Raw genomic sequence first — 21,558 nt, 5'->3', positions numbered from 1 at the left:
AACCAGTAGCAGACGAATACTTTGGCAAAATGGATTCCCATTTATTGCTCTTGAGGCGACGAAAATTATTATTAACTTTACTTGTTGATAATATAAACAAGAGAGAGAGAACCAAGTGGGTTAAACGTATATATCTCAAGAGGCGGCAACAAGGTGACTTCCATAACCTCCTTGCAGAAATGAGGCTTCATGACCATGAAGGTAATATATCTTTTATCGAGGCCTACATTGATAAACTTAATTATCCCCATTAAAGAAATTTATTTTTCCAGGATTCTTTAACTATCTTAGAATGGAAACTGAGACCTTCGATGAATTGCTTCGATTAGTTGGACCTAAACTTGTGAAAAAAGAAACTAGATGGAGGAAACCAATTTCTTCGGCAGAGCGACTGGCATGCCCTGTCAGGTAAAACATTTTTCATTTCAATATAGAGATATGGATTTATAAAGAACATTTAATGTGTTTAGATTTTTGTCAACTGGATGTTCTAGGATAGACATGAGCTACAGTTTTAGGTTGGGCCATTCTACTGTTTCTCAAATAGTTCGCGAAACCTCAGAAGCAATTTGGGAAGTTTTAATGCCATTGTATGTGAAGGTCCTAGAAATGAAAATGAATGGACTACAATAGCAAAAGACTTTTCGGAGATATGGAATTTCCCCAATTGCTGTGGTGCCCTTGATGGTAAACATTGCGTGATCCAGGCTCCAAGCAATGGTGGCTCACTATTTTACAATTACAAAGGGGCCCACAGTGTCGTGTTAATGGCGGTATGTGACGTGAATTATTGCTTTACATTACTAGACATTGAAGATTCGGGTCACCATAGTGACGGGGGTGTGTTGGCCAATTGAGACTTTGGAAAAGCGTTGGTAAATGGTAGATTGAATCTACCAAAACCACGACAATTGCCGGGTAGCAGAGGGCTCGAAATTCCCTATGTTTTTGTTGGTGACGAAGTGTTTCCTTTGAAAGAAAATTTAATGCGGCCATTTCCTGGAACTGCCCTGGATTTAAACCGAAGAATATATAACTATAGGCTATCACGTGCTAGGCGTATCATCGAGAACGCTTTTGGGATATTAGCTGCTAGGTTCAGAATATTTCGAAAACCTATAGTTGCGGAACCCAACAATGTGATCAGTTTCATCAAAGCAGCATGTGCCCTTCACAACTTTCTGAAAATAACGGACGAACGAATTAACAACGAGCAGAGACGATATTGCCCACCAAAATTTTCAGATTATGTTGACGCTCAAGGAATTGAGAGAGATGGACAATGGCGTTCCGAAGAAACCGACTGGTTTAATTGCTGTTGGGCCTCTGGGATCTAACCATGGTTCTATGACAGCCAATGCGATAAGAGAAGAGTTTGTAAGATTCGTAAATTCACCCCAAGGTTCACTATCTTACCAAAAAGAAAGAGTTTTGATGAGTAGTACACCAATAAATTAGGCGGTCAAACAAATGTCTTTTAATTCTTTAATTCATTATTTGTCATTATTGCCGGGAAATTTTAACTGAAATAAAATGTCTTGGATTTTCTTTCTTGCAACCGCCTTTTTATATTCATCAGGCAAGTCTCTAATTTCTTGAGCTATGAATTTTGCGAAGTGATCTTCTTTGTCAAGAGTGTCGGTCGAATTACGTTTCGCTGCTGTGTCTTTTATAATGTCGTCTGTTTCTTTTAAAGATTTCAGAAGCTGCTCGCTTAGTTCACAGCCGGTTTTCACCCTTGATCTTTTAATTCGAAAATCATTATCGACAGGGCCCATCTCTGAGCTTTTAACTTCATTGCTTGAAGCCCTCTTTGACGAAGTACTTGCACTACTTGTGGTAGATGTAGTGTTTGACTTGCTTGTTTCATCAGCAGCGAAAACATCGTCTACAATGTCAACTGCATTTATGTCTGCATTCTCAGTAGTAGCTGTTTCCAAAGCTGGACCATCGTGTGATATTTCTAAATCTTGAGCTAAAGACCCATGCTCGAGTATGGAATGAAAAACACTTTCAGCTTGTGAAGAAGTATCAGCAGTACTTTGCTGTGGTGCAGTATGGAAATTGGTTATGGTCCTGTGGGTGTCATAAAAGAAACATAAGGCTGGAGTTATGTAATAGTGATAGTAGTGTTCACTATTCACTATGAAATCGTTTGAATAGCTCTACCAATGACATCAATACGTAATATGTACGATTTAAGTATACATGTCACTGATAATTATACGGAAGTACATCTTTCGATGTTTATTTCACTATTCAAAACTTTTAAATTCGAACTCAAGTAGAAATCAAAATGTTGTAAACTGACTTGCGATGTTGTACATGTTCATGAAGAAACGATAGCTTATCGTAAAGTATCCAAGGGTTTGAAGATGCACCTCCACTAGACGTTTTCTTGATTTTTACAAATCGATCTCGTATATTTTTCCATTTCTTGATAACCTCCCCTTCTGTAAAACACCAGAATGTAATATGTTAATGTTAAACCAATGATTAAATCTATACAAAATGTTAAACTGATATTTAACTCATACCTGCAATATTTAGCTCCTTTGCAATAGTTTTCCATGAATTTGATTTCACCAATTTATTTCGATACTCTGGATGTTTCAAATTATATAATTTTTCAAAACATTTTACGCGCTCAATTAATTGTATGTCTTGAAACGTTTCTCCACTCAGTCCTTTAAAACTTACAGGTAAAGCTACCGTGGGGTAGTGGTCTATTAAAGTCAATACAGTTTAGGGGGAAATAATTAGGATTGCAGAGGGAGAATCGTTGCCATTGGGTGTAGGTTTAATAAAAATAGACTTGTGTAGAATTGTTTAGACAGTATTTAATTACTTAATGTAAAGTTAGTTAAACAATTGGCTATACTCATCAACTTTTATAATTTACATACGTAAAACCTATGGTGCACCTCATGGGGCTATTTCATAACTAGTAAATTAATAACTGGGGTTGCTGGTACCCTGGTTTTAATTAGAGTGTTCAAACTCACCGCGTAGCGTCCATCACCCGACAGGAGATACTCTTCGGAGGTGCGTGGTAACCGCGGGAGTCACCGGCTGACCGCACTAACTCTTTTATGCATTCGCATATTGCGAGCGTTTTTCCCGGAGGTCGAGAAAGGTCTTCTTCTGGCCGGTGCTACTTTCAAATCTGCACTCTTCTTCTTCAGTTCTGAACTCTCTCTCTTCTTGAAATTTTGGTGTCTCGACTTTACAGAGCCGAGCACACACACGCCGAAGCAATTATGTCCCAACAACTGTCAAATTGTTATTTATGGGACACTAGGGCGTCCAGGTATCCTGGCGCCCATTTTTGGGTACCAGCTTAAAGGGGTTACGGGTTACCAGCGGTAAGAGAAAGGTTCCTCTGTCGCGCCGCTTAAGGTGCGGTCCACGCAGAGAGGGAACGGACAACAACAGAGTATATAGTTGATGAGAGCCATAGATAAAAATCAGTTCTAAGAAAATGTATGAGAAAGTTTTTGGAAAAGTGGTTCATGGCATGGGATCCAAAAACTTAGAACTAAAACTGTTATAGTCTCCTTCCAAATCCATATTATTCACTTTAAATACCGACCGCGTGTAAAATAATATATTCGTCTGCTTTCTAAAGAAACCACGTGATTGTCTTAATTGTCGTGATTGGATTGTGCTTCTCCGCCGTTCCGTTACCTTCGAAGAAAATAGAAAAATATCCTATTCTCGTCAAGGCTCATGAGCGGCAAGCGGAACACAGCGCGGTAAGAACCGAGATGGTTTAGCGCATGCGCGCCGGCGGCAACGGCTCAGCGGCGTATGTATGCATCCGCCTTTACCGGTAGCCAACAATACAGGATAGGAATACCGTAGGTGCCTAGATCCTGCGACAGTGGCAACTTCCCTTACTTTTCCGGAGGGGTCGGAGACGAAAAAGCCGCTTCCCGACCAGGAGATGTCGGTCGTGGGGATGTGCGTTGGAATCGAGGATTCAAAGGTAATACACCAGGATTCAAAGTAGTAGTCTCTTGATTACGACCACGTCCATTACCTCCGGTGCGGTTCCGTTGATTGCGACCGACATTTCGGGATATATTAGGTTAGAATTGTACTTTCCGGCCCAAAGAGTTTGAGGTAGTAGAGGGCCACATTGATTCTCGAGCCATAATTCTACGAGCCTCATTTTCGAAAGTGTTTAGGGAATCGCACGAAGCAGGAGAAATAGAGGCCTGGTATTTCTCGTGAATGTTCCTTAGCACTATGCGAAGAAGATCCTCAGAGCCATAAGGTTCCCGCAAGGCCCGGTTCAACCGTAAGATCCGGGACTCAAATTCCAACAGATTCTTTTGCCGTTTCTGGTTGAGAATAGTCCTCAAGGTTCTCTCCCGATCTGCTGAGAGAAATTTTGTAGTGTAAGCATGTACGAACCGGTCCCAGTGAAAGAGCAAGGACCCTGCTTGGCCTTGAACTCATCCAACCAGACGGAAACACGTTCACGTAGTGACTTAGGTAGAAGATAAATGAGGTCATCAACCGGTATTCGTTCCAGACGGACGTAGGTTTCCAGATCTTCTAGATATTTCTTCGGGTTTTCATAATCATTGCCAGCAAATTCCGGAAGGTCCAACTTATACGACCCAGGGTGTAAAGGAGTAGGGGGGGCCGAAGTGAGGCAAGTAACTATTCCCAAGAAATGAATCAGGAATTGTTGTAACAGAAGGACTAACCATTGGAGTAGATGTTGTGTGATATGACTGGCTGGCCCTTATCATACTGTATCTCCGAATCAGAAGCCAAAACACCGGAAGTAGAAGTGGGTGGGTGACTAGTGGTATCCCAATGCACATGCCGGGGATCATGAGACGTGACGGAAGAATGACGAGACCCGTCAATCCCGGACCAACGTCTCGTCTTGTCCTCAAACGGACCTTCTCCGGTGGGCAGTTCCGAGGGCACAAAGGCCTCTCCTCCGGTTCCTGGCTGGGAAACTGCGGGTGATAAGGACTAGGTTAATTGTGCCTGCAATTGTTGAAGTAGAGTAACCAAGGTATCTATAGAGATGCATTAACATTCCCGGCCAAAGGCTGTGCAGGAAGTACCGGGGTGATTCCGTCAGGTTGAATGATAGGTTGAGTAGTCGGAGTGACAATAGATCCAGGAATAGGGCTAGGCACATATCCATACTGGGGTTGAGGAGGCAGACCGGCAGACTGAGCCCATCTCAGTCGAGTTCCGACCGCATAACTATTTTTGTAAACGAGTCGAATAAAGATTAAGCCTAATCGGTGAAGACCTACTCCGACAAATTATAGCAATTCCGGGACTATACTGGCAAGAAAATCATTTAAACGGAGCATGTCACTATTTGGTCGGATAAGTTGCATGGAACGAGCGGAATATCGAACGACAAGTAATAACAAGATTACGCGGCCTGTGGCAACTAAGGCACTGTTATACGCAACGTAGGTAGTGCAGTCACAAAATGAACTAAAGAACCACATCAGAAAAGTTACTACATAATAATGGTATTAATAAAGGTGGAATTCATCGTAATGCTAAACCGAGACAGCTTAATAAAAGCAGAACATTCACAAAGCCAATTCACAAAAGGGGAGCGACCACGAGGTAGTTAGGCCCGAAGTAGGCTTAGCGACGGCAAGTATTAAAACGTTCCCCCCATGGGCCACCAAATGTAACGGTAGTTACTAGATCGCGCTACGCAGAGCATACATCGTGCTAAGAATAGTTAAATAAATTCAATACAATACGTAATTTCTCAATGGTTTATTCTTTGTTCGTCGTGGTTACTCAATTTAGTACGGTTATAATTAAAGCTCCCGACTTCTTTAGCCTACTCAGCGAGTGATAATTAACGTCGTTCATCGGCGACCGTACCTCAACTGCCGTTCCCATGCCTCTTCCTCTCCTCTTTTACCAATGAGAGGCAGGGGCGAGGTCAAAGATCAGACTCTAGCGCCTTCTATCGTCACAAAATGAAGTAATCTTGGAGGTTGAAGTGGTGGTCTTTGTGAATAATTGAATAGTTTTGGGGCTTTGTAGACTATCCTTTTGAGCCAATGGAATGATCTTCGGGGTTGAGGGGATGTTCTACGGGATTAAGGGGATGATCTTAGGGATTAAAGTCGGAGTACTTAAGGTTGATTGACTAGTTTTTGGGGTTTGTGGAATAGCCTTTGATATGGTCTGAATAGTTTTTGGGGTCAGAGTACTTATTGTTGATAGACTAGTCTTCAGTGGTGATGGAATGGTCTTTGGTGCCGAGGCAATAGTACCGTTGGTGAAATGCTTCGCAACCAATTCTGGAAGTATGGCGCAGTGGAAGAATTTATCAAGTTTCTTGACCGAATTTTGCCAGAATATCTCATTGGGCAAAAGTCTTTCAACATGAAAATTTACTTCAGTCCACACAAAAAAAAATCGGCGTAGGCACGTTTAGATATAAATAACTGAACTTGTAATTGGCTGTAATAAGAGTGTTTCTTGTCCAAACAATGTATTCCATTTTCATTTTCGACTAAACATGAGTTTTTATGTTCAACAAACACCGAACAGGGTTTTATTGAATATGGGCATTTCACCTCTAATAAGCCCTTTTCACAACATGAACATTCCACAAAGCGATCTGGTGAGGCTCCAAGAAAAGGATAGACAGGGTTAAGGTAAAGCCCACTGCTTGTAACTTTGAAATTTTGGTGATCTTTAGCCACTGCATGAGAGTAAGCTCGGACAGCTTCTGGTTCGTTAGATTTTCCCCATTTTGTTGTCATGGCTTCAAATTTGAAAGAGTTTGGGTAACAAATGTTGCTTATTAATGAAACAGAAGGCTTGTCAGGGTTTGTGTTGCAGGCTCTCTTAAAGTTTGAAGCTGTAATACGACCTGCTCTTTATCGGTTCCAAAGGTTACTCTTAGCTTGACTTCTAGTTAATATTTCCAAGTTCTTTGCCTGTTCAGAGGAGAATTCTATGTTTGCGACCAGGCAATAGTCCAAAAGGGCTGGAAAATATAGACCTACAAGGTCTTTTTAAAAAAAATCGGTCATTAAAGGGGGTAAATTATTGTTCGGCAATTTTGGAATAAAATGTTTTCTGCAATTTGGCAAAATTGAGAAAATTGCTGATGTTGGGCTGACTTTATAAAGTCTGTAACAGCAATCGGAAAATTCATCCTCTTTTATCTCAGGAACTTCCCTCTGTTTTCTTATGTCCGTTTTGGGCTTTCTTGGCGTTTTTTTACGTTCATCTAAGTCAATTGTGCTCTTCAGATGACTTCGTTTAGACTTGGGGATTGAGAGATCCAATTCACTTACAGGAGAATATTTGTCAGCTTTAGTCACCGGAACTACGCATTTTTCCCTCTCTCCTATTACAGAAACCGTTTCTCTGTATCTGACAGCATATTCAATATAAAAAGATGTGCGGCTACATGTGTGCAACATTCGTCCAAGCCAGCTATGCAGAGACAATGAGCTGATTTGACTGACCCTCCTTCCTCGGCAATTATGCAGCAACAATCCAGTAGTTTCTCGTTGAGAGACTGTGAATGCATAACCTGAACAATGAAAGTGGTTTAAAACGGCAAAAAAAGTATGAATCGTAGGATTATAACTTACCAATCCTTTAAGGAGTACATTGGAGCAATTTTTAAAGCGTTTCACAATCACTTCCCGAACAAAACCAAAAAGAAACTGATTGTATGCTTGCAAACTTTTGTAGTTGTTTAACTTTTCATGGGTGAATGGAGAAATTCTTGATAAGAGATGAACATACAAATCGCCAAATTTTACAGCTGGTAGAAAGTTGAAACCTCTCCCTAAGCCTTGGTGTTCCCCAGCTTTATCTCCACAAACGTTTGCAGTAATAACTTTATCACAGTGGGTTTTTTCAATTTCATAGGGATAATTATGATTTATAAAAGAAATTTTCTCTTTATACCGTTTTTAGCCACATCGTAGTATACGATGAGGCTCTTAGTTTGACCCGAGCCGTAGTAGTAGTAACAGTAGTGGCCGGAGTTTTCGCTTTCGTTATCGTTATTTTTTAGCTTAAAAGAAACTCCACAATACCACAAACCACCCATAGGGGTAACTGGGCTCGGTTAGAGATTTAATATTAATTAAAAAAAATTTCGGATCGCAGCCGGGAATCGAACCCGGATCGCTCACGCAGTAGACAGACATTCTACCATAGAGACTTGATAGAAACTCCCGGTTTTTGTCCTTAAGTTTTATCTCTAAAATGTCGGGGTTATGTGGGGTGGGGTACCTCTTAATCTGTGGGGTCGGATACTTGGGCTGCCGTCATTCCTCCGCGGGTTGTCACCTGGGCCGCCGTCATTCTTCCGCGGGTTGTCGCCTGGGCCGCCGCCATTCCTCCGCGGGTTGTTGCTTGGGCCGCCGTCATTCATCCGCGGGTTGTCGCCTGGGCCGCCGTCATTCATCCGCGGGTTGTCGCCTGGGCCACCGTCATTCCTCCGCGGATTGTTGCCTTGGCCGCCGTCACTCCTCCTCGGGTTTTTGCATTGACCGCCGTCATTCCTCCGCGGGTTGCCACCTTGGCCTCCGTCATTCCTCCGCGGGTTGCCGCTTTGGCCGCCGTCATTCCTCCGCGGGCTACCGCCTTGGCCGCCGCCATTCCTCCGCGGGCTGCTGCCTTGGCCGCCGTCATTCTTCCGCGGGCTCCTGCCTTGGTCGCCGTCATTCTTCCGCGGGCTGCTGCCTTGGCCGCCGTCATTCTTCCGAGGGCTGCCGCCTTGGCCGCCGTCATTCCTCCGCGGGTTGCCTGGGCCACCTCCATTCTTCCGCGGGTTGTTGCCTTGGCCGACGCCATTCTTCCGCTGGGTTCTTCATATCTCTCATCCTTCAAATTTTCCCTGGGTCTCAAATTATACCCTTGAACCTTCGAAAATATTAGAATGATTAGTTTTATACAGCATGTAGTTTTTCATAGGGGACTGTAAGCGTAGAATGGAACATAGTTTCAAACTTATAACAAGAACGCGCTGCATTGATTGTATACCTTGACTGCCCATTTTGTGTCATGCTTAGTGTCCCCACTTGCAATCTGTCATTACTACATTTGTTGACTGATATTCGTCAGAAGAGCTGAGATAAAGTTGGAAATCATCAGATTCTGAACTACTGAAGGAAAAAGTCATTTCGTATATAGGAAACGAGAGATATGAATAAAAAGGGAATGCTTGCAGCTTACTTATACACCCGCCGAAATAGTTTTTTAACCCACCGAATTAGTTTTTTAGTCTACCGTGGTCGGTATTGTTTGTGGTGTAAGCAGCTAAACACGAAGGATGATATAAAGAGGAGTCGAAAGTAAGAGTCCTCGCCTTTTATATTCAAATAAGATTTAGTCAAATGATGCTGATTGGTATATGTATGTGTCGTGTAGTGGTTATCTCATGGGCTTCTCACCCGTAAGAACTCGGGTTCGAGACCCCGTGGGTGAGGAGAAGTTCTTTTAAGCTCGATGGTTTAAATTCACAAAAATTACCTCAAAGAGGGTTCAACACCGTGTATCATGGCGCAGTTGGTAGCGGAATTGAATGTCGGAGCTACAAAGATAAATATTCAAAGATGGTCAGTATCCAACAGAGGATCAGTAAACGGAGTTAATTTTTATAGTTAGTATTTAATTCAAATAAGATTTAGTCAAACTATGCAGAATTTTATATGTAGCGGTCATCTCATCCGCTTAACACCCGGAAGGGCCCGGGTTCGAGACCCCGTGGGTGCGGAGAAATTCTTTTAAGTTCGTTAGTTTAAATTCACAACTAAATTAGCTCAAAGAGGGTTCAACACAAGATTGGGAGATACGCAAAATGCCTGCAATCACCCATGCCAGTAGCGGACACATCCCTTACCGAAAAAAAACCTCTAAAAAACGTCTTCAGCCCAACCTAAGACGTGTTTTAGAGGTGGTTTTTTCGGTAAGGGATACAACACACGGGCGTTTTTCAATTTCTCCTGAAGAAGCATTACACTTGCACCAGTTTTACTGCTTTTATTGTTGCATGAATATGTTCGCAATCCCCATTAAAGGACACGAAACCTTGCTTGTTTTTACAAAACAATCCTAAAATAATAAAAAAAACATAACCTAACCTAATCTAACCTAATTTGGGAAGTCAATGAAAATAAACAAGAATATTTTGGAAAAGGCATATTATTTTAGGAAGTCAAAGAACATAAACAACAATATTTCGGAAAAGGCATATTATTTTGTGAAGTCAATGAAGATAAACAACAATATTTTGGAAAAGGCATATTATTTTGGAAGTCAATGAAGATAAACAACACTATTTTGGAAAAGGCATATTATTCTGGGAAGTCATTGAAGATAAACAACAATATTTTGGAAAAGGCATATTATTTTGGGATGTCAATGAAGATAAACAACAATATTTTAGCAAAGGCATATTATTTTGGGAAGTCAATGAAGATAAACCACAACATGGTTGAACTCTGATATCAGTTGAATAAAAAGAATGTAAGCCTAAAAGTACTTGTCATGTTCCTTTATTAAATATCTCAAATCTTTCACGAAAACTTTACGGCAATGTCGCGGCGCCTAAATGTCTCGGTGCCCAATTGTCGAGGAGCCTAAATGTGTCGGTGCCAAATTGTCGCGGAGCCTAAATGTCGCGGCGCCTAAGTGTTGGCGCCCAATTGTCGGGTTCCGCAGAAAATTGCACTAACTGTTAACCAGTTGTAAAAAAGACGTATCAGCTATATTTTAGTATTCTAAGCTTCCGCGGCACAATGGTTAGCAGAAAGTTATATTAATGCACGTTTTAATATTATCAAATAAGCAATTTACCAACTCCGTAGATCGATTATAAACGTATAGAAATTCTACTTCAAGCTCTACGTTTAAAGTGGAAAATTTAACACCATCCATACTAATGTGCCTTGACAAAAAAGCACCGTTAATCTTTAAATGGTAGGCTACGTATTCCATCATTGCAACACCACTTTACACATGAAAATTTTACAAGTAAATTAATATTGAAATATAAAAAAATTATAAAATACGTACCCTTTCTCAACTTTAAATAAAAATCCTCCACACTAAAACATGGACAACCGGGAACCCATAAACCTGAGTCGAAAATGGAATGAATAAGTACATTTTTTTAATTACCTACTTCTTGGAAAAATTAAAACTAACTGTAATATAATAACTAAACGCTTAAGGTCGCACTAAAGCCAGCTTTAGTTTTTGCAAATTTTCAAACCAACAATGAAAGTGGATAAGAAAATTATATTTTATATATCGCATTGAAATAAAAATTTATAATTGAAATGTATCTATTCTTTATTAGTTTCAAATTGCACAGAGGTTTCTGCACAAGCGTAATAACATCTACTCTAGTGACTTATAAATACCTATTTGACAAAATTATAATTAATAGGCTAAAAAATAACACTAATTGTTAGGTAGAGATTTAATTAATGAAGTAATTATGTGAATTTTTTGAAATGATCCTCATTATACTAGTCAGAGATTTACATGCACCAATAAATATCGGCGCTCACTTTATTTCATTGATATGCGCATGCGCACGGACCTTAAGAGCAAGTTGACCGAGAAGGGAAACATTTTCAGAAAATGCAACATTTCTTAATGTCGTTGAATTAAATTAAATATTTGGAGTTTGCCAGAGTTCGCGAGAGATGTGCCATTGTATATTTCAGCGCAAATTCCTTTAGTCTTTCATAAGGTCTTTAATTTTTTTCTTTAAACATAAGGTTGAAAATCAGAAAAGACTAAAGTCATGTAAAAATGTGTCCAAGTGTGGTTTTAGTTCGACCTTAAGTTATAATTTTATCAAGGTTAAAAAATGACAAGATTTCACCTAATCGTGGTAGATACGCAAAATGCCTGAAATCACCCATGCCAGTAGCGGACACATACAACACACGGGCGTTTTTCAATTTCTCCTGAAGAAGCATTACAATTGCACCAGTTTTACTGCTTTTATTGTTTTGACTCGGAATATAATTTTTAGCCATGTGACACTCATCAAAAACCACCTAATCAATTACTCAATTGGTAATACGGCGTGAGTAAAACGATAAGTGAATAAAAGGATAAGTGTCAGAGACTACTTTACTTCAATGCAAAATTGCTTAATTGCAGAGCGAATGCGTAGTAACATAACTCGAAAGTACATGAGCGGCTAAATGTGCGCCTGTTTTTTATATTATCAAGCTTTATCAACTGAATAAATTTCCCCTATTCCAAAATATTTCTAAGTTGGGTATGTTTCTACCCAGAACATTGCTACTTTTACAAATTATTACTAATTAGTTTGTTTTATTGTCAGCTTTTTCCACAATACTGTTATTTTACTTCATTTCTACTCTAAAAAGGGGCGCACTTTTAGCCAATAGTGAAAATACTTGGGCTACTCGCGCCAAATAAATTTGGAATAATTTCGCAGTGAGGTTTGAAAGCGGTTATAACAATTTTCTCCGTTGCAAGCTCTCCAAGTAGTTTAGAGGGATAACATATTTTCAGATACCATGTTATGTGACTACGCAGCCGTTCTTCGATAAAAAATCGTTAAGAAATTTCTTTGTGTCACACAGCTCCTCTTATTCATTTGTGCCAAAACTTTTAATGTCTACTTACCAATCCATCGAACTCTAGTCCTAGAAAATCACAAATGGCCGAGGACCAAACCAAGTTCCCTTCTTTCGAACTTAATTTCGTGTACGTTGTAAAAATAACGCCTTCTTTAGCATCTTGCAATTTGAAAGACTTTAAATTGAAAATATCAGTGTTCCTCCCATTCAGGATATTCATTTCTCTTCTGAATTCGAGTTCCAAAGCCGATGATGTAGTTATAACTAAATGCAGCTTTCTACCGCATGCAAAGTTTTCTAAAATTGTAGCGCATATTGCTCGAGTTTTACCCATACCTTTGGAATATAAATTTAGATTACAACATACAACGGTAAAAACATATAAGAATGCTGTTATAATCGGACTTCTACGGAGAGAGGGCCATACAAATAACACTTTAATGAAATTGGAAATGGTAAAGCGATTTACCAATTACAAAATTGCACTACATTTTGGAATATTTCGTAACATGGAGCCAATTTTGAGAAACAAATTTCAAAAATACTCACCAGTCCCGTCTCCTAAATGTATTTATTATTATTAATACCTTACTTTCCAACTGGAAAAAACTCTGAAAATACCTAGTAAAAATACAGCGATTGCAAATATCGTACAACGCTTCCAGTTGAAAGTTGACAATGCCGGGATGACTTTATTTCGTAGGTTGGCTGTCCTTTAGATACTGCGCCAAACAATGCCCCTTCACAAACAGCAGAGGGATGTAAGATAGCAGATGTCTCCGCTATAAAACATAATCAATTAATATGAAATTAGTCTTAATAAAAAATTACCTATTGATGGGACGAAGTTTTCATACACATCGGCTCTTGAAAGATAGTCCTGAGACATATCCATTTTAACTAGTTAAATGAAAAGAAATAACAAATTTGATTCTCATAAAACGTTATTACGACAAGACACCTTCTATTGGCCTGAACGTCATATATTAACTTAAGTAGAATTATTAGTTTATAAAACGTTTTAGTTCGATAACACTGATCGAACTGTTATAGTGGAAGGCAAGTTGGTCTTAATGTAAAGACTATTAAAACGTTTCCGATTATTTTACAGGGATGTGCGTTAAAATAGAGAGCACATTCTCGCACTCAACGAAAATACATACGTCGTATTTCTTAAAAAAAGAGTCACGTGGAAATCAAATTATCACCAATTTGTCAAGAAGAAGGTGAGTATTACCATAAATATATTTCTCAAACATTTTAATACGGGAGCAGACTAAAAACGAAGAGCACTTGACAATTCTAAGATTTTTAAAATAAAAAAATCTACTCTTTTTTCAATTCTTGAGATTCCAGAGTTCCGTCAATCGCAAAGCCTTGGTTTTCTTTAAATATTTAGCTCTAGACCCAATGGACTAGGATGAGCGAGCAACGGTACTTTTAAACTCGAAACGCAAGTTATTTTACAATTAGAAAAGCATTAAATTCCATAAGAGCACGATATAATATAATACAAAAAATAACACTGATACTAAGTTTAACGAACAAAGAAGCGTATTGGACAGGAAGAACGACTGACCAGCGATGGTTTAGCAACTTCTGAATACAACGAGTTTTTATATTCAGAATTTGTTGCAAAATCAAATTGGATTTAACGGGCTAAATCCCAAAAGTGAATTAGAAATTGTCGCGGAGTGACAAACATGGAAGAAAAAATCAGGTCTGATATTTTTAGATTTTGAAAAAATATTGATATATCTTTACATTTTTACAACTATTTAAGTTTTGATAATGTGTCAAAGAGTTGTTTTTTTTTTTACTTTTTTGGCGGGCGATGGCTCATCAAAGGTTTCGTTCAATAGTTCACCTTAACAAATATTTTCTCAGTTACATAAAATAACGAATCAGTTGCATTAAATTAGGAAACTTACTTGTCTCACAAGGATGAGGGTTTTCGGTGGAGAATCCTAAAAAAAAAAATATTTAAATGTACGCTGTCATATTTTATCAAATTGTGATAAAGCACTCACCAATTACTTGATTCATCGCAACCGTTAAAATGTTGCTACTAGTTCCCACAACATTATCGTCGAGATCTGCTACAAAAGCAGTTTCGTTTGACGTTTCTAGTTATTAGTATAAATATTTTCCATTATATATTGCCATTAAAATCCATTAGAAGAAAGAGTTGAGATTAATGTTAAAATCAGGCTCACTTACGGTTTTTTACTGGTCCGAGATATATATCAATAAAGTCTGTAATAAACAAAGTTGCGATATCAGTTTTCAGAAAGTTATTTTTCTCTGACATTTTCAAATTTCGTTGCTTCATAAAACTTTGGAAACGAATTCAAAATTATCGAAAAAACACATGGATAAACAAACCTTGCTACTTTAAAAAAAGTCGGCCCTTAATTTTTCCCCCATTACAAATAAAATTAATACTAACCATCATTGACATTCAGATTTTGGTCTTGAGCAGGAATTATTTCTAAAGTAAATTTTATATAAAATGAAACAAACTTTGATAATGAAGTTTTTGCGTTTAATAAGACCCTTCCAAACGGGTCAATAAGTGCTAATTTAGCATTTGAACTTACCATTTGCGATGTTTTCTAAATTCTCTGCACTTGTATTTTCCATTTCGGAATTTGCTAAGGAATACAGATTATTTAGAAAAACAGAAAGGTGTTGAAATTTGAAAACATAAAAACTATCGAAAAAATGGGTCAAGAGACGCTTATTTATATTTATACTTACAATCCTCGCTATTTTCAAAACTGTCCATAGGACCTTATTCATCTGTATATTGTAAATGTAATGAAAATATATACAAATAACATTTAAGTTCGCCCTAGGAAATGGGTCAAGAAATGATAAATTTAACTTTGTACTTACCATCCGCGGGCTTTTTGGACATTTGAACATTTTCTGGAATTTCTCCATTTGAATATTCTGGCAATAATTTGAAAAATTAACGAAAAAGAACGATATAGTTGAAATCGTGTTACCATTAATTATCAAAATTCACCATTGTACTCACTATCCGTTAATTATTTCCAATTTCCATCATTATTTGAAAATGTTGCTTTTGAACTTTTTGTAGAAAAGTTTCGAAACAGAACGATATAGTCACATCCAATTGAAAAATACTATAAATTTTATGGTTTTAATATAATCTTCCGTATCTAATTAGATTTAAAAAGGGGACACAAATATTTACATTCTACCTTTAAATTATACTCTAAATATTGAGTAAATAAATGCAAAAAAGTCTGCGTACTTACCGCCCAACTCCTTATTTTCAACCGCTTAACCTACTGGGAAATTTAAAGCAAAATGAATTAAGATTTGCAAACTGAAATACAATATGACATAAAGATTACCTCTTTGGCTCATTTGCATCAGAGATTTTATAGCATCTTCGTAGGTGCCGACTTTCAATTCTTGTTGTAGACTATCTAAAAATGGTAGGACGTCGCACAACTGGTCAACTTTTTCAGAAAAATGTTGAGGATTTTTTTTCCGTTATTTTTCGGCTTGTTTTCATTATCAGTTTTTATCTTAATCTTTTTCTTGAGATCTTTCATTGAATTTTTGGGTTTTAAAATTTCCTCTTCCGTGATCTCTAAATCGTTTTTTAGAGAGGCTCGTTGCAAACGGAGTTTCTAGATACAAAAAATAATAAATTTCGTAATCAATTTCGGGATTTAATTATAATTAAATAAATCAAATTAGTAAGAATATTTTAGAATCATTTAAATGGACTAGAATTGAAATAAATTTAGAAAAGAATTACATAATATGACCGCCCATTATGTCACTCAAACTGCAACTTTCAACATCATCTTCACATGCATTAAATTACATATCTTTCATTTTTTTCTTTTAATGCCAACTGTTCCTCCAATGAGGAAAGAGCCTCCGCTACGACATTTTCTGTCAAAGTAGTACACGTTTGAGGGGCTGGTAAAACCTCTTCCTCCGCGTCTGTGTCTCCTAAGGTGGAACAAAAATACAAAAACTAAAGTTTAAGAAGTTTGGAAATATAAATAAACCTCTCTATGTCATTTTCAAAATATGAAAGTAACTCTATATTTCTATAAGCTTACAATTATAAATAATATATTACTTAAGTGTTATTACTAATTCCATTGAGAAATTCATTGCTCAGTAAACAACACCCTCTAGTTACACTAACATATTCTTCATAATAAAAATAAGTTATTTAAAGGAAATCCTAAAGGTATCATGCAGATAAAAATGCAAGCTTTGCCGTTATGACCCACAACCGTGGCTTCTATCATACAGCACAGAAATATTTGGAAGTATAATAATATAATAAGAAAGTTACCAGCAACAGAGAATCTTGGGTGTAAGTTGCTCTCATCTCCAGCGTGCACAAAAAAACTCAAAAGGTCTGACGGGATGCAGAGGTTGTTTTTCCAAATTGGATAATCGTTTCTTATTGAGTCGTACGCTTCGATTATCTCATTCCTGAAAGCGCTCTTTGTATTTGAATTATGCCCATTCTTTGCGTCTGTTTTACGAAGAAATAAAATTAACCAAACCTAATATAAAAATAATATTCCATATTACACGTACACACTAGCTTGACAATGAACGACGTTATCATATCAGCGAGGGGACTCGGTTCTTTTTTGTCTATTCTTCTTCCCATAAATCGCGCGAAACTTTTAGCACTTTGATTGATGGCCGTGCTATTGTTGCTGTTTATAAAATTTAACCAAAGTCAAAAATTTAATAAATAACAAATCTATTAATAAAAATTTATAATTACTTTGCGTCTGGAAAAACTCTGTATATTACACGATACCACGTGTTTTTTTACCTCATTGCTTGAGCACATTTTGTCAACTTCATGGGAAGCCATGAAGAGCCTGTTTACGTCCTGGGCGGAAACATTTCCGCAGTGATGTATAATTTGCGTGATTAAATCATGAAAGTCGTATTTTTTGGATTTTGGAACATTTTTATCTGCACATTGCAGTTCCAATAACTTATTTCTGACGTAGTCAAAGGTCAGATATCTCGATTGAGCTAATAAAATAAAATAAAATAAAATGGCAATAGCGCGATAAAATTCTAAAAAAATATTAGTAACAGAGATATAATTAGAATAAAAAATATATATTACCCATTCTTGAGGACAGTTGTTCTTTGCTCCAAAGTTGAATGACTAATAAACTACAAAACTATAAATCCTATAAATAAAGAATGGTTTGCGTAACTTACACTTAAGTCAATCAAAACCAACAACAAGCGAGCACAGAAGCCAGACTTAACCAAGTTACGCGTAGCTTACGCTCAAGTGAAACACTAACACCAACAAGCATGCATGAAGGCGATACTAAACCAAGTTACGCGAAACTTACACTCAAGTCAAACACTACCCTCAACAAGCAAGCACAGAAGCCAGACATAACCAAGTTACGCGTAACTTACGCTCAAGTGAAACACTACCACCAACAAGAATGCATGAAGGCGATACTAAACCAAGTTACGCGAAACTTAAACTCAAGTCAAACACTACCCTCAACAAGCAAGCACAGAAGCCAGACTTAACCAACTTACGCCTAACTTACGCTTAAGTCAAACAATAGAACCAACAAGCAAGCGAGAAAGCGATCTAAGCGTACCTAAAACTGCAATAAAGTCAAGGGGCTTCAAAAAAGAAAAATTAGATCACTTACTTTGGGCTTTAATTCTTCTTAATTAAAAACACCACATCTATTTCCACTTAATTCTATTAACTATTGGGTACGTTCAGTAACCCTCTTTGATGACAGCGCTTACTAAGCGATGTTAGATTTTCGCTACTGTACGCTTTTTCGCGCTTCCGGTTTTGACGTCATGGTGCTCAGCGCTTACCCATCGAAAAAACCATCTAATCGATATGGTTTTTTGATGGCGTGACGTAGCGCTTGACTGTTGAACACTTGACAGACGAAAAGTTGGCGCGGGATTTGAAAATTAAATTCCTATAATGCTATTCCTACTGTAGTTTTATTAGTTATCTTTACAAAACTACTTCTACCGTTCAAATGGACATAATTTTCTTAAACAATTTCATTATTTGCAAGCTCGTTAATAATTTAAAAGAGCCATTTGCGCTTCGTAACGTTTAGAGGGCCAGTACAACGTTTCCCCAACTCCATTTTCTAAAGCAGCGCTAACTTCAAAATGTCACTTTTCCGTTCAACAGCCTTTTACGTCACTAAGACATCTCGAGCCCATCAACCACACATCAAGAAAACAGCGATTTTCTTGACATTTTCGTTTCTGAACGTACCCATTGTATCGTTACCGAAACGTCGTCTGCTACCAGGAAACGGGTATTTAACATGGGTGAAGCGCACTCGATCACGCACCGATGGATTCAAATCGATATAGTAATATACATGGTCAATGGTCATGCAGGGACCATTTTATTTATTCCACGAAAGGTCGTTGGCCAAATGTCCAGTATAAAAATGATGGAGTGCGTGAGGAATCCAAGAGAGACGAATATAAGACAAAAAAATTTAAATTCAAAATCGTAGCACTGAAAGATGCATCCGCGCAATCGAGGGGGCTATGGATAAAAATGGCCAAGAGCATCTTTCGTTTATAGAGTTAAGGTGCACACCTATTTGTGACCAGGACGCTGGCCCACGTGGGTTTTGAGGCTGCTGTGACCACGTATCACGTCCGTCATCTACATATACACGTTTTAAGACCTCTTTCAACCCTCTAGGACTAGTATTTCTAAAGATAAGTCCTAGATTTTAAGTATCACTAGTTATATCATATTTTAAGCTGGGCAGCTATCTATTTGCTGGGCGATTGCCCAAATGATTTCTCCGCCTCAAGAGGCCACGGATTTCTTCCGTCGTCTTCTTCTAAACGTTTTAAGCGTTTGATGGCCCTCCTGCTACCTTTATTTCAGTAGATAGGTACTTTGGAAAATTTTGGCTTTCTCCGGCCACGGAGGAGATTTTCGGATTTTGGCTTCTAACTTTTTTTGGTGGATTATTTAACGTTCTACGCTAATGTTTTCTTACATAACTTTTGCCGCTCGTTTTAATGAGACCAACCGCGCAGTGATAGGCCCTGTACTTCAAAAGGTTTGGTAACTATAGCTCTTATTACTTATCGGTAACACAATTTTTTATCTACGGTGTTTTGCGTGTGTGGGAACTATTCCGCCGTGTATGTATGATTGATTCTTTAGTAACTCAGGAGGGGGCCTTTGACAAGGTCTCTAGCTCGGTTATTACTGAAGCTGTCAAGAGATTTGGCATCAGCGACACTCTTGGCCGCTGGATCAAGTCCATGCTTACCGACTGCGAGGTGTCGGCGTCCCTCCTTGGGGACTCTCTAGGGGTGACTACCAGCAGGGGCTGCCCTCAGGGTGGAGTGCTCTCCCCCCTGTTGTGGTGCCTGGTGGTGGACGAACTCTTGGGGAGGCTCGGGGGTGCTGGGGGCTGTAGCTGCTTCGGGTATGCGGACGATGTAGCGATAGTCTTTACCGGGAAGATCCCGGATACTGTTACCGCGCTTATGAGATCTGCTCTCTCTAGCGTGGAGCAATGGTGTCAGGCGGTTAACCTCACGGTTAATCCTGATAAAACTGTCCTTGTTCCTTTTACCAGGAAGAATACTAAGGATCTGTTCAATGATATCTCTTTCTTTGGCCAGGTCCTGACAAAGTCCTCCGAGGTGAAATACCTGGGGGTGACCTTTGATTGCAGACTCACATGGAAGCCGCATCTTGATCGGTGTATTAAGAAGGCCAAGATGCTCTTCAGGAGGACCAGGAGCTCTGTCGGCCAGACTTGGGGCCTCAACCCCAAGGCTGTACACTGGCTCTATACTGGGATCATCAGACCCATACTATCTTACGGGGCACTTGTCTGGTGGACAAGGGTCCGGCTTAAGACGGTGCAGGCTGCCCTGCGCAAGCTTCAAAGGCTTGCCTGCATTGGTGTTACGGGGGCCATGAGATCGACCCCAACTGCTTCCTTGGAGGTGCTCCTTGACATGCTTCCTCTTCATCTCTTCATTGAGGAGGAGGCTGTCATGGAAGCCTACAGGCTCAACATTAGTGGCTGCTGGGTTCCAAGACTTTGGGATTACAACCATACGAAGCTCTTTCGGGAGTACGCCGCACTTGAGCCGTCGCTTACGATGTGCTCTGACAAAACCGTTACCAGTTTTGATTTCACTAAGCCTTTCAGCATCCACTTTCCCAGTCAGGCAGAGTGGACTAACCTGCTGCCTCTTGGCACTGGGGGTGAAACTATTTGGTTCACCGATGGTTCCAAGACTGATTCCGGCGCTGGCGCCGGCTATTACTGCCAAACCACAAGGGTCGGCTCCTCTGCTTGCCTGGGTACCTTCGCTAGTGTGTTCCAGGCGGAAATTGCCGCGATCTGTTATTGCGCAGATTACTGCATTAACAAAGGGTATACCGGACGGACTGTGAGAATTTATTCTGACAGTCAGGCCGCCCTGAACGCGCTGAACCAGTGTCAGATTACCTCTCAACTGGTGCGCAGCTGCCTTGATCTGCTAGCGCGACTGGCATCCTGCAACAGGGTTCTGTTGTACTGGGTGCCAGGGCACAGCGGATATCATGGCAATGAGCAAGCCGATAGATTTGCGAAAAGGGGTGCGGAGGCCAAGCTATTGGGGCCGGAGCCGGCCGTCCCATCCCCTACAGGCACGTCAAACGGTGTCTGCATAACAGGTTGACTGTCATACAAAACCAACTCTGGCATAACATGGAGGGCCAGAGAGAGACTAAACTTTTTGTCAATGGTCCCTGCAGGTCTCGTGCCAGAGACCTAATTTCGCTCAGCAGATGGGATATTAAGCTGGCCACCGGTCTTTTGACCGGGCACTGTCGGCTTAATAGGCACCTCCATCTGATGGGTTTTGC

At 39.3% G+C, this 21,558-nt stretch overlaps 3 protein-coding genes across 18 annotated transcripts; all 3 read right to left on the bottom strand.

Annotated features, from left to right (window-relative positions):
• Positions 1 to 1,956: 1,956 nt before the first annotated feature.
• LOC149685329 (uncharacterized) lies at positions 1,957 to 8,439 on the bottom strand. Of its 6 annotated transcripts, none has more exons than XM_089870936.1 (7): positions 7,945 to 8,439; positions 7,623 to 7,873; positions 7,320 to 7,561; positions 4,420 to 7,252; positions 2,538 to 4,346; positions 2,312 to 2,453; positions 1,957 to 2,076 (listed from the first exon to the last, which is right to left on the bottom strand). In XM_089870936.1, the coding sequence occupies exons 1-3, from the start codon at positions 8,087 to 8,089 to the stop codon at positions 7,376 to 7,378; spliced, it is 582 nt and encodes a 193-aa protein (XP_089727062.1). In that variant the 5' UTR covers positions 8,090 to 8,439; the 3' UTR covers positions 1,957 to 2,076; positions 2,312 to 2,453; positions 2,538 to 4,346; positions 4,420 to 7,252; positions 7,320 to 7,375. The 6 variants fall into 6 exon arrangements, with proteins under 6 accessions (XP_089727062.1, XP_089727063.1, XP_089727061.1 ...); XM_089870937.1 differs by having other exon boundaries at positions 2,538 to 5,235; positions 5,887 to 7,252; XM_089870935.1 differs by having other exon boundaries at positions 2,538 to 6,526; positions 6,591 to 7,252.
• A 440-nt stretch (positions 8,440 to 8,879) lies between these two features.
• LOC149685328 (protein strawberry notch homolog 1-like) lies at positions 8,880 to 13,357 on the bottom strand. Of its 5 annotated transcripts, XM_089870924.1 has the most exons (9): positions 13,236 to 13,357; positions 13,164 to 13,175; positions 12,661 to 12,950; positions 11,882 to 12,059; positions 11,062 to 11,124; positions 9,517 to 9,577; positions 9,220 to 9,303; positions 9,028 to 9,149; positions 8,880 to 8,907 (listed from the first exon to the last, which is right to left on the bottom strand). In XM_089870924.1, exons 3-7 carry the CDS (start codon positions 12,946 to 12,948, stop codon positions 9,270 to 9,272), a joined length of 624 nt encoding a protein of 207 aa, XP_089727050.1. In that variant the 5' UTR covers positions 12,949 to 12,950; positions 13,164 to 13,175; positions 13,236 to 13,357; the 3' UTR covers positions 8,880 to 8,907; positions 9,028 to 9,149; positions 9,220 to 9,269. The 5 variants fall into 5 exon arrangements, with proteins under 5 accessions (XP_089727050.1, XP_089727052.1, XP_089727051.1 ...); XM_089870926.1 differs by lacking the exons at positions 13,164 to 13,175; positions 13,236 to 13,357 and adding an exon at positions 10,843 to 10,996 and having other exon boundaries at positions 9,220 to 9,577; positions 12,661 to 12,960; XM_089870925.1 differs by lacking the exons at positions 13,164 to 13,175; positions 13,236 to 13,357 and having other exon boundaries at positions 9,028 to 9,146; positions 12,661 to 12,960.
• Positions 13,264 to 18,402, bottom strand: LOC149685327 (uncharacterized). Of its 7 annotated transcripts, none has more exons than XM_089870933.1 (13): positions 16,001 to 16,276; positions 15,902 to 15,934; positions 15,646 to 15,802; positions 15,513 to 15,569; positions 15,375 to 15,416; positions 15,215 to 15,268; positions 15,064 to 15,105; positions 14,835 to 14,870; positions 14,645 to 14,740; positions 14,546 to 14,581; positions 14,435 to 14,481; positions 13,446 to 13,514; positions 13,264 to 13,396 (listed from the first exon to the last, which is right to left on the bottom strand). In XM_089870933.1, the coding sequence occupies exons 5-12, from the start codon at positions 15,400 to 15,402 to the stop codon at positions 13,446 to 13,448; spliced, it is 408 nt and encodes a 135-aa protein (XP_089727059.1). In that variant the 5' UTR covers positions 15,403 to 15,416; positions 15,513 to 15,569; positions 15,646 to 15,802; positions 15,902 to 15,934; positions 16,001 to 16,276; the 3' UTR covers positions 13,264 to 13,396. The 7 variants fall into 7 exon arrangements, 5 of the variants coding, with proteins under 5 accessions (XP_089727059.1, XP_089727058.1, XP_089727055.1 ...); XM_089870932.1 differs by having other exon boundaries at positions 15,658 to 15,802; XM_089870929.1 differs by having other exon boundaries at positions 15,215 to 15,416.
• Between the last annotated feature and the right edge of the window lie 3,156 nt (positions 18,403 to 21,558).

The sequence above is a fragment of the Phalangium opilio genome, unplaced genomic scaffold (assembly GCF_054372755.1).
Source record: "Phalangium opilio isolate 3A_F unplaced genomic scaffold, DU_Popi_V2 ptg000032l_1, whole genome shotgun sequence".
Lineage (NCBI taxonomy): Eukaryota > Metazoa > Arthropoda > Arachnida > Opiliones > Phalangiidae > Phalangium > Phalangium opilio.
This window is presented reverse-complemented; position numbering and strand designations above follow the sequence as displayed.

What these genes read in the sequence shown, in the direction of transcription:
- LOC149685329 (XM_089870934.1), bottom strand. Translation starts at nt 8,089, where the DNA reads ATGGGTGGTTTGTGGTATTGTGGAGTTTCTTTTAAGCTAAAAAATAAC. An exon ending in CTACGATGTGGCTAAAAACG is followed by an intron (nt 7,874 to 7,944) that starts GTATAAAGAGAA and finishes ACTGTGATAAAG; the next exon opens with TTATTACTGCAAACGTTTGT. An exon ending in ATGTACTCCTTAAAGGATTG is followed by an intron (nt 7,562 to 7,622) that starts GTAAGTTATAAT and finishes TTCATTGTTCAG; the next exon opens with GTTATGCATTCACAGTCTCT.
- LOC149685328 (XM_089870924.1), bottom strand. Translation starts at nt 12,948, where the DNA reads ATGGGTAAAACTCGAGCAATATGCGCTACAATTTTAGAAAACTTTGCA. An exon ending in TGCGTATCTACCACGATTAG is followed by an intron (nt 11,125 to 11,881) that starts GTGAAATCTTGT and finishes TTTTCGACTCAG; the next exon opens with GTTTATGGGTTCCCGGTTGT. An exon ending in GGTGTTGAACCCTCTTTGAG is followed by an intron (nt 9,304 to 9,516) that starts GTAATTTTTGTG and finishes CTTCGTGTTTAG; the next exon opens with CTGCTTACACCACAAACAAT.
- LOC149685327 (XM_089870929.1), bottom strand. An exon ending in TGCGATGAATCAAGTAATTG is followed by an intron (nt 14,582 to 14,644) that starts GTGAGTGCTTTA and finishes TTTTTTTTTTAG; the next exon opens with GATTCTCCACCGAAAACCCT. An exon ending in AGCCATCGCCCGCCAAAAAA is followed by an intron (nt 13,515 to 14,434) that starts GTAAAAAAAAAA and finishes TCATTTAACTAG; the next exon opens with TTAAAATGGATATGTCTCAG.